The sequence below is a fragment of the Bactrocera dorsalis genome, chromosome 4, assembly GCF_023373825.1.
Source record: "Bactrocera dorsalis isolate Fly_Bdor chromosome 4, ASM2337382v1, whole genome shotgun sequence".
In the NCBI taxonomy this organism is placed as follows: domain Eukaryota; kingdom Metazoa; phylum Arthropoda; class Insecta; order Diptera; family Tephritidae; genus Bactrocera; species Bactrocera dorsalis.
In genome coordinates, this window is record NC_064306.1 from 18,106,012 (window position 1) to 18,118,659 (window position 12,648).

The 12,648-nt window shown below is 42.0% G+C and overlaps 2 protein-coding genes across 5 annotated transcripts in view; one reads left to right on the forward strand and one right to left on the reverse strand.

The window, feature by feature from the left end:
- The window catches only part of LOC109579478 (transmembrane protein 203), a 31,827-nt gene extending 24,385 nt beyond the window's left edge, over positions 1–7,442 (reverse strand). Inside the window, exon 1 of one of the 4 annotated variants that reach the window (XM_049454740.1) lies at positions 7,326–7,442. The gene's annotated coding sequence lies outside the window, so the exon portion shown is untranslated. Of the gene's footprint in view, positions 1–7,254 lie in introns of all 4 variants that reach the window. The other 3 variants (XM_049454738.1, XM_049454741.1, XM_049454739.1) reach the window with 3 other exon arrangements.
- A 176-nt stretch (positions 7,443–7,618) lies between these two features.
- On the forward strand, positions 7,619–12,274 carry LOC125778147 (uncharacterized). Its single transcript, XM_049454717.1, has 2 exons — positions 7,619–12,056; positions 12,136–12,274. The coding sequence occupies exon 1, from the start codon at positions 10,196–10,198 to the stop codon at positions 11,111–11,113; it is 918 nt and encodes a 305-aa protein (XP_049310674.1). The 5' UTR covers positions 7,619–10,195; the 3' UTR covers positions 11,114–12,056; positions 12,136–12,274.
- Positions 12,275–12,648: the final 374 nt, after the last annotated feature.

The window sequence follows — 12,648 nt, forward strand, 5'->3', positions numbered from 1 at the left end:
AAAAGACCGCTTTCAGTATGGGCGACGGGTTATGGGAATTCTCTGTGATGCCATTTGGGTTATGTAATGCGCCTGCAACGTTCGAGCGACTGATGGAACATGTGTTAAAAGGACTCAACTGGAAGACATGTTTAGTGTATCTTGATGACATTATCATCATGGGAAAAAGTTTTGATGATCATCTGAAAAATCTAGAGGAAGTCTTTCAGCGAATAGCATCAGCCGGATTACGCTTGAATCCCAAAAAGTGTTCATTATGGAAGAAGCAGGTCACATATCTCGGACATAAAGTGTCAACTGAGGGGATTCACACCGAGGAAGGAAAAATAAAAGCAGTCAAAGATTGGCCTCGACCCACCAACATACATGAACTCCGCAGCTTCCTTGGCTTATGCACGTATTACCGCCGTTTTGTACCTGGATTTGCGAACCTGGCTAGAAGTTTACATGATTTAACCAAGAAGAATCGCCCGTTTGTATGGCAGTTGGAACAAGAAAAAGCATTTGAGCAGCTGAAAGAACTACTTTGTACGGCGCCGATGTTAGCTTATCCAATACCTGGAAAGAAATTCATACTGGATACAGATGCGAGCGCTTATGGAATTGGAGGTGTCCTGTCTCAGTTCATCGACGGACAAGAAAGAGTAATTGGGTATTACAGCAGAGTGCTCGGGAAACCAGAGAAAAACTACTGTGTGACGCGAAAAGAACTACTAGCTGTGGTGGAATGTGTAAAACATTTCCACAAGTATTTGTATGGACAACGATTCTTGCTGAGGACTGATCATGCAGCATTAAAATGGTTATTACAGTTTAAGAATCCGGAAGGCCAAATTGCACGATGGATCGAAAGATTACAGAATTACGACTTCGAAACGGAACATCGAAAGGGGATTCACCACAAAAATGCGGATGCATTATCACGTCGCCCTTGTCCACTGGAATGTAAACATTGCTCCAAATCAGAAGGAAAAGAAGGTATAATCGACGTGCGATTACTGAATATAGAACCGGAAGATGATTGGACTCCTCACCGCATCAGAATCAATCAGCTGGAGGACTCTGATCTTGCAAAGCTGGTAATGGCCAAAGAAAATGGGGTACGACCACCAAAGGAACAAATAAGTAGCGAGAGTCCAACTGCAAAAGCATATTGGGCCCAATGGAACAGCATAAACCTCGTTAATGGATACCTTCATCGTACCTGGGAAAGCGAAGATGGCAAACAGTCTCGTCTGCTGATCATAGTACCGAAGTCCATGATCCCGAAAGTATTGAAAGAAAATCACAATGGACCTAGTGGAGGGCACCTTGGAATTACAAAAACTATAGAGAAGATTAAACAACGGTTCTACTGGATCGGTTGTCGAGATTCCATAGCAGAATGGATAAGTAATTGCGTAGAGTGCATGGCAGCTAAAGGTCCTAAAGCTAAAAGTCGCGGTAGGCTACAACAGTACAACGTGGGATCACCATTTGAACGAGTCGCAATGGATGTTGCAGGTCCGTTCCCAACCAGTACGGCCGGAAACAAATATCTACTGGTTGTCATGGACTATTTCAGTAAATGGCCAGAAGTATATGCCTTACCAAACCAAGAAGCGAAGACAGTAGCCGAAGCGTTTGTAGAAAATTGGATAACAAGGTTCGGAGTGCCCGTCGAATTACACTCAGATCAAGGCAGGAATTTCGAATCTTCCATTTTCCAAGAAGTCTGTACATTATTGGGCATCCACAAGACACGGACAACAGCGTTACACCCACAATCAGATGGGATGGTAGAGAGATTCAACCGAACGCTCGAAGAACATCTGCGGAAAATCGTCGATAAAGATCAACGGAATTGGGACAAGTGCATCCAGATGTTCCTGCTGGCGTATCGTTCAGCGAAGCACGAGACAACTGGTTACACGCCAGCAAAGATTATTTTCGGATCTGATCTGCGACTCCCTGCTGATCTTAAGTTTGGAACGAATCCGACGGCTGTAAGAAATGATGGAGATTATTGTTCTGCCTTAAAGGAAGAAATGAATGAATTGCATCTAATGGTAAGACAGCATACGCATCTGATGAGCAATAAGATGAAGGACCGGTTCGATCAAGCGGCAAATTCAAAAGGTTTCGAAGAAGGTGATCTGGTCCTGTTGTACAATCCACTTCGAAAGAAAGGCTTGTCCCCGAAACTGCAGACAGCCTGGGAAGGACCCTATATGGTGATGAAACGACTTAATGACGTGGTATACCGCATACAAAGAAATGGAAAAGCACGATGTAAAATGAAAGTAGTACATTTGGAGAGGCTCGCCCCATTTGGTTCAAGAGGATTTGTGCCTAATCGGGACGATTAGACTTTAGTGGAGGGCAGTGTTACAAAAGTAGTATTAAGTTGTATTTGTATTACTATATGCATCCCTGATTATGAACAATAGCTGTAGGTATATGGAATAGCATTTGTCTTGTTGTAGACATCTGGCGCCACGGCTGTCTGCTTGTCGAAACAATAGACATCTGGCGCCGCACTGTCTGCTTGTCTAGTTAAACAATTGCTGAGTCTGGCGCCGCGACTGTCTGCTTGCGTCTGGCGCCGCACATTGGGGTAAAATGTGCCGATTTTGGAGATTAATTCAAAAATCAAAATTCAAGGTACAAGTAAATTTTTGGTATCAAACAAAAGTAGATAAAATTCTACATCACTAACTGAACAAATATTTGGCAAAAAATTTACAGTTTTCTCGTAATATTCTCTGAAAATTGCAAGTTTATTTCTTTTTGTATGCGCTCAGTGATATACGTGATTTTTTTCATTTTTCGAAGTTTTTTATTTTCTTTAACTGGACAAATCTTGAGAAAATTGTAATGGAGCCTTCTTGTTCAAGTAATTTAGTAAATACAAAAAGATTTCATTTGTGTTTTTACGTGTCTCTAAGTATTTTAATTTTTTTTTTGGCAAAAGCCTTAAAATATTGGGATTTCGACCTTATATGCAGACATATAGTTGTGAGTTAAGCGGGGTAAAGCAAATCGTGTTTCATTCCTGTAATCTATGTCTGTTGTAGTTTCTTTTTGTAAAAAAAAAAGTTGCGCCAATACTGCGCACTTTCTCAGCATATGCATTTCTTTATGCGAACTGCCTGGTCAAATATATACGAATTTCTCAAGGCAGAAGAACAAATACAGCAATTGCAAAAAAAAGGCTTGTTATTGTTTTTGTTGTTCAGTGGATGGCTGTTTGCTTTGTTCACACCCTACGTTACGATAAGCGGCAGTTTAAATGCATAAGAACATATTCCGGAATAGTCTAAAATTCGCGTTTTACTTACATATGTATAATAATAAACATCATCACATAAATTTTTGAAATAAAATTTTGAGAACGAAGCAAAAAGAAAGTAAATTTTTAAGAGATAGTGTGCCTTTGCCTTTATTAGCTTATGCTGCACAAATGAGCTTTAGAGCTTCAGGGCAAGTGGAAGCGTCAAAGATAGTGAAAGAGGTTGCAAGTTCACCATCGAGAGCGGAAAAATTTCATAAAAGTATTGCCAAATCATCACTATTACAGCAAATGTCCAAAGAAGACGCTTTATTTGTTTTGGTGGAAGAAAAGTTATCTTGACAACAGTACAACGTTATAAGGCAATCTGCTCCAGATAGGTTTCCTTGCTATTCATATGTCCAATCAGCAAAAACGGATTGTTATCCTAGACGTGAGAGCATGCATTTTTGCGAGATTTCAGCACAAGTAAGCTTGCAAGCCCTTTTAGACCATACCACTGAGCGTATAAATTTAGCCCAAAATAACGTAATTAAAACATTGAACGATGAGGAAATGACGAATTTATGGTTGTACACTAAGTGGGGATTCGATAGAAGCTCTGGACACAGCTCATATAAGCAAGCGTACCATAATCCGGGTGCAAATGATTCATCAGTTTTCATCACCTGTATTGTTCCAATCAGGTTGATTTGTGGAAGCAAAATTATGTGGCAAAATCCGCGCCCAGCTTCTACCAGGTTCTGCAGGCCTTTAAAAATTGAATTTGTAAAAGAGTCCACAGCTGTTTCTAGAACTGAAAACGAAAGAGTTGGTATAGAAATACGAAATCTTGTTAATTCGGTTATACCTTATGGAAATAAATATTTGGAAGTTAAACACAATTTAATTTTATCTATGGTTGATGGAAAAGTATGCAACGCATTAACAGAAACAACATCTACACAAAAATGTTATTTATGTGGAGCTAGCTCGAAAGATTTTAATAAAATTGATGAAATGGTGAAGAAAGTTGTAAAAACAGAAAATTTACAATTTGGGCTTTCTATACTTCATGGGTGGATTAGGTTCTTTCAATGTCTTCTCCACTTATCATATAAATTGTCTATAAAAAAGTGGCAAGCTCGAACAGAAAGTGAGAAACTATTAGTTTCGAAAAATAAAGTAAGGATTCAAAAAGGATTTAAAGATAAAATTGGTCTGATTGTTGACCAACCGAAACCTAGCTTTGGGAATTCTAACGATGGCAATACAGTAAAGTTGACATAAATTTGATTAAAAAGATGCATACAATACTCGTAGTTGTTTCTAGTGGGCACGATATTTCGTTGAATGTTATCCTTGGTATAACATGCCTCCAACACTTCACAAATATTTTATCCATGGACCAGAGATAATATCGCACGCTATGTTGTCAATCGGACAATTATCAGAAGAAGCTCAGGAAGCTCGAAACAAAGATATTAAGAATTTTAGAGAACATTTTTCTCGTAAATGCAGCAGAAAAAAAGCAAATGAAGACATATTTAACAGACTTTTAATCAGTTCTAACCCCGTTATATCAACCACTAGAAAATTACAAAAAAAAGTGCAGGATTTACCCGAAGAAGCATTAGAGTTGAACGTGATAGAAAGTGGCAATAATAATGAAGTTGATAATGACGATGATGATGAAGGCGATGATAAAAATTCAAGCGAAGACGACAATGATCATGAATATGATTATAGTGATGAAGAAACAGTTTATATATTTTAAATAAAATTTGAAACTTAAAAAAATTAAAAATTTAGAAAACCGATGTTCAGCATATTTTTGTTTTTTAAGATATTAAAAAAAAAAAACAATAAAAAAACTCTAATTGCATTATTTTCTTACTTCTTTATGATTAATTACCTAAAAAAAATAACTTTTTCATAACTAGAAGACTTGTGGGAATTAATCTCCATTTTGAGCACCATTTACCCCACTGTGCGCCGTATAGCCGTATGTTCTGGTAATTTCCAGACGCGATATTCCAGAAGGACACGTCGGCATCAGCGAGAAGTGCGTGGCTATATAAGCCGTGGCAGCGCCAACGTAATCAATCAGTGCTAAGAGTAAACTGCTATAGTGTAGACGAGTTGTGAAATAAAGAGTTGTTGAATTAAATTAAACAGTGTTGATTTTATTTGTCAATCCAGAGATACGAACCTAACAAAGTAAACTAGCAAGAGTAAATTCGTAACAGTATATAAAAAAGGGGAAAGTAATTTAATTAAAATTAATTTCGAAAATTCATAGAATTGAGTATTGTAATACATTAGGAATAGATGATGTTTTTGGTAATATAAAAATGGTAAATATTTTACATAATAAAAAAATATATATGTACATATAATTTATTCAATTATTATCTAATTGACTTTATTAATATAACGGGTGATTTTTTTGAGGTTAGGATTTTCATGCATTAGTATTTGACAGATCACGTGGGATTTCAGACATGATGTCAAAGAGAAAGATGCTCAGTATGCTTTGACATTTCATCATGAATAGACTTACTAACGAGCAACGCTTGCAAATCATTGAATTTTATTACCAAAATCAGTGTTCGGTTCGAAATGTGTTTCGCGCGCGTGTTTTGTTCAGCGATGAGGCTCATTTCTGGTTGAATGGCTACGTAAATAAGCAAAATTGCCGCATTTGGGGTGAAGAGCAACCAGAAGCCGTTCAAGAACTGCCCATGCATCCCGAAAAATGCACTGTTTGGTGTGGTTTGTACGCTGGTGGAATCATTGGACCGTATTTTTTCAAAGATGCTGTTGGACGCAACGTTACGGTGAATGGCGATCGCTATCGTTCGATGCTAACAAACTTTTTGTTGCCAAAAATGGAAGAACTGAACTTGGTTGACATGTGGTTTCAACAAGATGGCGCTACATGCCACACAGCTCGCGATTCTATGGCCATTTTGAGGGAAAACTTCGGACAACAATTCATCTCAAGAAATGGACCCGTAAGTTGGCCACCAAGATCATGCGATTTAACGCCTTTAGACTATTTTTTGTGGGGCTACGTCAAGTCTAAAGTCTACAGAAATAAGCCAGCAACTATTCCAGCTTTGGAAGACAACATTTCCGAAGAAATTCGGGCTATTCCGGCCGAAATGCTCGAAAAAGTTGCCCAAAATTGGACTTTCCGAATGGACCACCTAAGACGCAGCCGCGGTCAACATTTAAATGAAATTATCTTCAAAAAGTAAATGTCATGAACCAATCTAACGTTTCAAATAAAGAACCGATGAGATTTTGCAAATTTTATGCGTTTTTTTTTTTTAAAAAGTTATCAAGCTCTTAAAAAATCACCCTATATTTCTTAAAATATTTGATTTTAGATTTATAAAGTCACTTGACGCAACAAGTGCCAAAATGATTTGCATAACATTTTTTTGTTTGAATTATTCAATTAATTCAAATATTATGACAGAAAATAGCAAAAAAAAAAGAAAAAAAACAACAAACACATGCGGGAGTTGTAGCACATGAAAATTTTCATTAGCTCTGCTGTGCTACCGCTCCCAATTTTTTGCTACCGCTACGCCAGAGCATAGCGCAGAATTTAATTTTTTGCTCCCGCTCCAGCTATAGTTTTTTACCTAACAAAACTCGGAGCAGAGTAGAGCACTTCTTATACATTGTTATGCTACGACTATGCTGTGGCTCCCGGAAAAGTGATAGCGGTAGCGATAGCATAGCAATAATTCTAGAAATTTCGCTGCTACGGAGTAGTAAATGAGAACCCTGGCTATAACCCTATATAGTTATTTGTTAAACAGGAGGACTTCCTCTTTCCAAAGGTACTTTCAAATCGCGGCGTCAAAGAAATCGTAATTGTGCCAACGTCCTCTATCCGACCACATCTGTTATTCCCGAAATTCTAGGACGGTATATATAAGGTTTACACTATTTCGGTGACGACATTCTAAGGATTTTCCATAACTTACATACTATTGCATATAATCCATCGATATTGTAATAATAGGCAGGTAAGATAGGGATATTAAGCACCACAAACCTCAAAACTTGACTTTGATGTAACATAAACATCACGTTCACTTTTAAATTGTTTCTTAGAAACTTTTTTTGTTTGATTACATCTGTTATTTCCCATATTATTAATTCAAGTTCTAAACATAAAGTATTTTCGATTGCAATATATAACTTATACATAAAAGTTATCGATAATTTTATACGGTTCCTCGACAAGCAATATACAAGTGTAGCGATCTGTCGAATATATTGCCATTGAGGTTGGCAATATCCTTAAGTGGGTATTTGATATCATGATAATAATCATTCGCGAATTGGAGTCAGGTAGGTAGGTTCAGGATGCTTTGCGCATGCTTTGTGCTCCTGAAACATTTAAAATTTTGTACGGATTTATCAATAAAATAAATAAATATAATATTTACACATATGATAACAAATGCCATTAAAACATGAATCTAACATATATATACTTAGTTATGTAATTAACGATAGAGCAGACGTTTCATTGCTCGACCATGAAGAAGTTCGTATAGCAATTATATGTATGTCTGAAAAACAACAACGCGGTGGGGCCGATGGATTGAAGGAAGATCTATTCAAACACGGCGGCGAAGAACTGATAAGGAGCATGCAACAGCTTCTTTGTAAAACATGGTCGAACGAAAGCATTCCCAATGATTGGAATTTAAGTGTGCTATACGCAATTCATAAAAAGGGAGACCCCACAATCTGCGCCAACTACCGTGGGATTAGCCTCCTCAACATCGCATATAAGGTTCTTTTGAGCGTATTGTGTGAAAGATTAAAGCTTACCTTCAACAAATTGATTGGACCTTATCAGTGTGGCTTTAGACCTGGCAAATCAACAACTGACCAGATATTCACCATGCGCCAAATTTTGAACAAGACCTGTGAAAAGAGAATCGACACAAACCACCTCTTTGTCGATTTCAAAGCTGCTTTTGAGAGCCGCGATGTCTGAATTTGTTATGCCTGCAAAGCTAATACGGGTAATACGGGTTTTTAAGCTGACGTTGAGAAAAGCCAAAAGCTCCGTCAGGATCTTGAAGAACCTCTCCGAGCCGTTCGATACCAAACGAGGTTTCAGACAAGGCGACTCTTTATCGTGCGACTTCTTCAATCTGCTGCTGGAGAAAATAATTCGAGCTGCAGAACTTAATAGAGCAGGTACAATCTTTTATAAGAGTGTACAGCTGCTGGCATATGCCTATGATATTGGTATCATTGGCCTTACCAACCGCGCCGCTAGTTCTGCTTTCTTCAGGTTGGATAAAGAAGCGAAGCAAGTGGTCTTATAGTGAACGAGGGCAAGACGAAATATCTTCAAACAGTCGCCGCACTCGCGACTAGGGACCCATGTCACTGTTGACAGTCATAACTTCGAAGTTGTAGATAATTTCGTCTACCTTAGAACCAGCATCAACACCACCAAAAATGTCAGCCTCATAATCCAACGCAGAATAACTCTTGCTACTTCGGACTGAGTAGGCAATTGAGAAGTAAAGTCTTCTCTCGATGAACAAAAACCAAACCGTATAAGTCACCCATTATTCTCGTCCTACTATATGGTATACGATGACAACAACTGATGATTCGACGTTGCGAGTTTTCGAGAGAAAGGTTCTGTGAAAGATTTATGGTCCTTTTCTTGCAACATATTTGTCGGAGCGGTAGTACTAGTATTTTGTATGTCAGAGTGCTAATATTTTGTAGGTAACTGTATGTGGCACAGCGTCGTTTGAAGTAGGCGACGCATTGGCGGCATATATAATAATATATTACGGTACTATAGAATGTAAATGTGCAAATAAGCATAGTAACAGGACTAGAGAAACTGTTACTGAGTGAGGTCTGATCGTATTCTGCGAACAGAGTGAAGAGAGGCAGAAACCGTTAACTACTTTTAGAGCAATGAAGTGCGCATATAATTAGGCACTATTTCCTCGCAGTATCAGTTCAAGAAGTGATCTTGAAAGGAGCAGAACTTGCTGTGCTCGTGTAGAGAAAATAAAAAGTGAAGTTATTGAGTTGTAGTAAAGTGTTAAGTGATACAACAACATGGAGTCATCAACAAGCAAATCCTATACAGAATCTACATCTACAAACGAAATCCCCGACATCAGAAGTGGGATCGGCTAATCCTACAAAGCGAGGTTCGTGCCAGAGCCTCCTAGCGCTAGAACCATAGCACCGGAATCTAATGGACATAATGAAGTTCATACAGATACCAAGACCGGACAGTGACAAAATTCAATACCGATTGTGCTGAAGCGGATGTCTCTGCAAGATGTACAACGGTGAACCGATACCCTCGAAGGCAGGGCACTTGGGATAGTGTTTAGCAAGGCGCTTAACGATAGCGCATTACAATGGTTATTGCAAATATGTTTCGCAGGCATAACCAAGTGGAAAGAAGATTTGGAGGAAATCGCAAAGTCGGTAATGTTGGCACACATAGCGTAAACCGACAATAGCTTGTTACACTGGGTATGTACCTCCCATCCTCTGCGAATGGTAGGCACCTTGTCGAGGTGCAGGGGCTTAAACCGCAGCACAGCACGGCAGCTCCCACCCACCAGGGATGATGCTGCTCAGCATCTCCCCTGGGGAATGGCAGAGGCCGCATGTGCGCGGCAACCAAGAGCTACCACCTCCTAATCCAGGGTGTTATGCGACCCGTGCCCATTGGATGATTTGCAGCCAGGAGGTAAATTCGGCTGTATTCGCACGGAGCCTTCCCAACACCGGGCCGCCTTGGGAAGTAACGGTGGCCTTACTGCGTCAAGGGGCTCTGGCGCAGCGGACTTCTGGATTCCCCTTTCAAAGACTAGACCGGGAGGCCCACAACACGGGCCAAACGGTCGTAAGAACAAGATGGAACAACAAAACAACAGAACAAAAAACAACAAACAGACAACGGCAACAACAATAGCAACTACAACGGCAACAACAACAACGGCAACCGAAACAACGACAACAACAACCGGAGCAACGGGTAGAAGCAGCAGCAGTACCGCAAGCAAGAGTGGCCCAGGAGCTAGAAGAAAGGCTAGCTTCATGGATGCCCTGTCGCCTGAAGAGCGAGCACTCTTCGAGGAGCACGCTCGCGATGACGACGATGTGCCCTCCGGCAGCGGTACACAGCGTAGTGAGTCAGGAAAGACCACGGTAAATCGCGCAAATGCTGCCCCCTCAACCCCCTTGAGAAGGATCGACTGCAGAGAGGAGGGTGGTTTCACGAAAGTGGAATCTAAGGGTGAACGAAAGCGGAGAAGGCAACGAGGGAACATTCCACGTACCCCGGAGCCAGGACAGCCAGGAGGTCATGGCGATCCTCGTAGAGCAGGAATGAGCGGAGCCACTCTTAAGTGGTACCTAAGATTCCTGGAGGACGGTAAGACACCAGAGTCAGCTGAAAAGCGGGCTCTGAGTAGGAGCAGCGGGAATAACCCCTCTCCCAGCAATGCGCAGCGCACTGGTGCCAACGGTGGATCGGCGGCAACAAGGCGTAGGAATCGAAGGCGTCGCCAGGCTCACGCTGCTTCGTTAGAAGGACGGAGCGAAGCAAGGACTGCGCCCCAAGAGGCACCCAGAATGGAAAAGAGAAAGAGTGGCCAGATAACACCTCAGGAGCCACCTAGACCAAAGAGGGTAAGAGAGGACAAACCACAGGAAACCAGTGGAAGGCGCTCCAACCCCAACCAGCAGCCAACCGCAAGCCGTAAATACGCAGAGGCTGTGAGCAGCATTCGGATGGCTGTGTTGCCCCGCAACTACCCGCGGAGGCCCTAGGATCCGAACAATTGACGGCTCTCCAGGACTGCATAGTGGACGCTCTGTCTGTCAGCATAGGCTTCACCGGCGCCTTTAACGGCATATTCTTCAAGGGAGGAATGCTGCTGGTTGACTGCCAAAATGAAAAGTCGGCCACTTGGCTACAAAGGATCGTACCAAGACTGGAGGGTTGGAGGGGTCCGGCCCTGTGTGTAAGAAGGGGAGACGAGATCCCACAGCTACACAACATGGTGGCGTTCTTCCCAAGAAGCGCAGATAAAGGCTACGACATCGCGCTCAATCTGGTAAGGAACCAGAACGAAGGTTTAAGTACCTCGGCGTGGAAGGTCGTAGCGAGCAAAGTTGAGGGTTCTGGGTGGAACCTCAACATAACGATGGACGATGAGTCATACAAGTATATCCGGCAGAAGGGATTCAGACTGAATTTCCGCTTCGGCAAGATCGTCGTGAGGCCATGGAGGCCCAAGACCACGTCTACGAGCCAGGAACCTCCGACGGAGACGACCGCAGCACCAGCTCCACCCGTAGCCCGCCAAGCAGCGCATGAAGCGACTGCCGCTGTGGTTTCGTGTGAGAGAGAGGAACCCACCAACGAAACAATTTCGGCTGGGCAGGTTGCGACCTCCACTGCAGAAGTGAACAGCAGCAACGAGATCCCTAAGGAGCAGGAAGGCAGGTTGCCATCTACCCAAGAGCTCCTGGAAGGGCTGGAGATGCAGGTCGATGGAGGGATTGAAGACGAGGACCCGTCTCTCGTCGAACCTGTACTATAATCTCCACTACCGGCATAGAGGTGGCTCAGGTGAACCTCCATCGCGCATCGGCAGCCTCGGCGGTCATCGTGAAGAGGTTCATCTCGGATAACCTGGGCATCATCCTAATCCAGGAACCTTGGGTGTTCAGAGGAGAGGTAAGAGGCCTCAACACAAGAAAGAGCAAGGTAATCTGGGATCTCTCTAGGGAGAGACCCCGTTGCTGTGTAGTCGTTAGAGCCGATATCGACCTTTTCTGTATTTCAGAGTTTCTAACGCAAGATCTGGTGGCAGTACAGATAAAGGACAAGGAAGGATCGGACTTCGTCCTCGCATCAGCATATTTTCCAGGAGAGACGGCCACGGCACCGCCCTCCATCGATACTCAAACTAGTGGAGCACTGCAAGGCCAACAATCTGCCCCTAACCATAGGTTGCGATGCCAATGCGCACCACACGGAATGGGGCAGCACGGACTGTAACGTGAGGGGTGAGTCACTTCTAGAATTTATACTTAGTAATAATATTAACATAGAGAATGTAGGAACCTTCGTAACCAGCGTTCGGAAAGAGGTCCTAGACATTACCCTGAGCAACGACAGCATGATTGGGCTGATCTCGCAGTGGCGGGTTTCAAAAGAACCCTCACTGTCAGATCACATGATCATTCGCTTTGTTCTGAGGGTGACAGTCGGTGACCGACCTCCGACCCGTACCCCGAGAAATACAAACTGGGGTCTCTTCAGAGAAAATCTAAACTGGAACTTAAGTGCAGTGGAG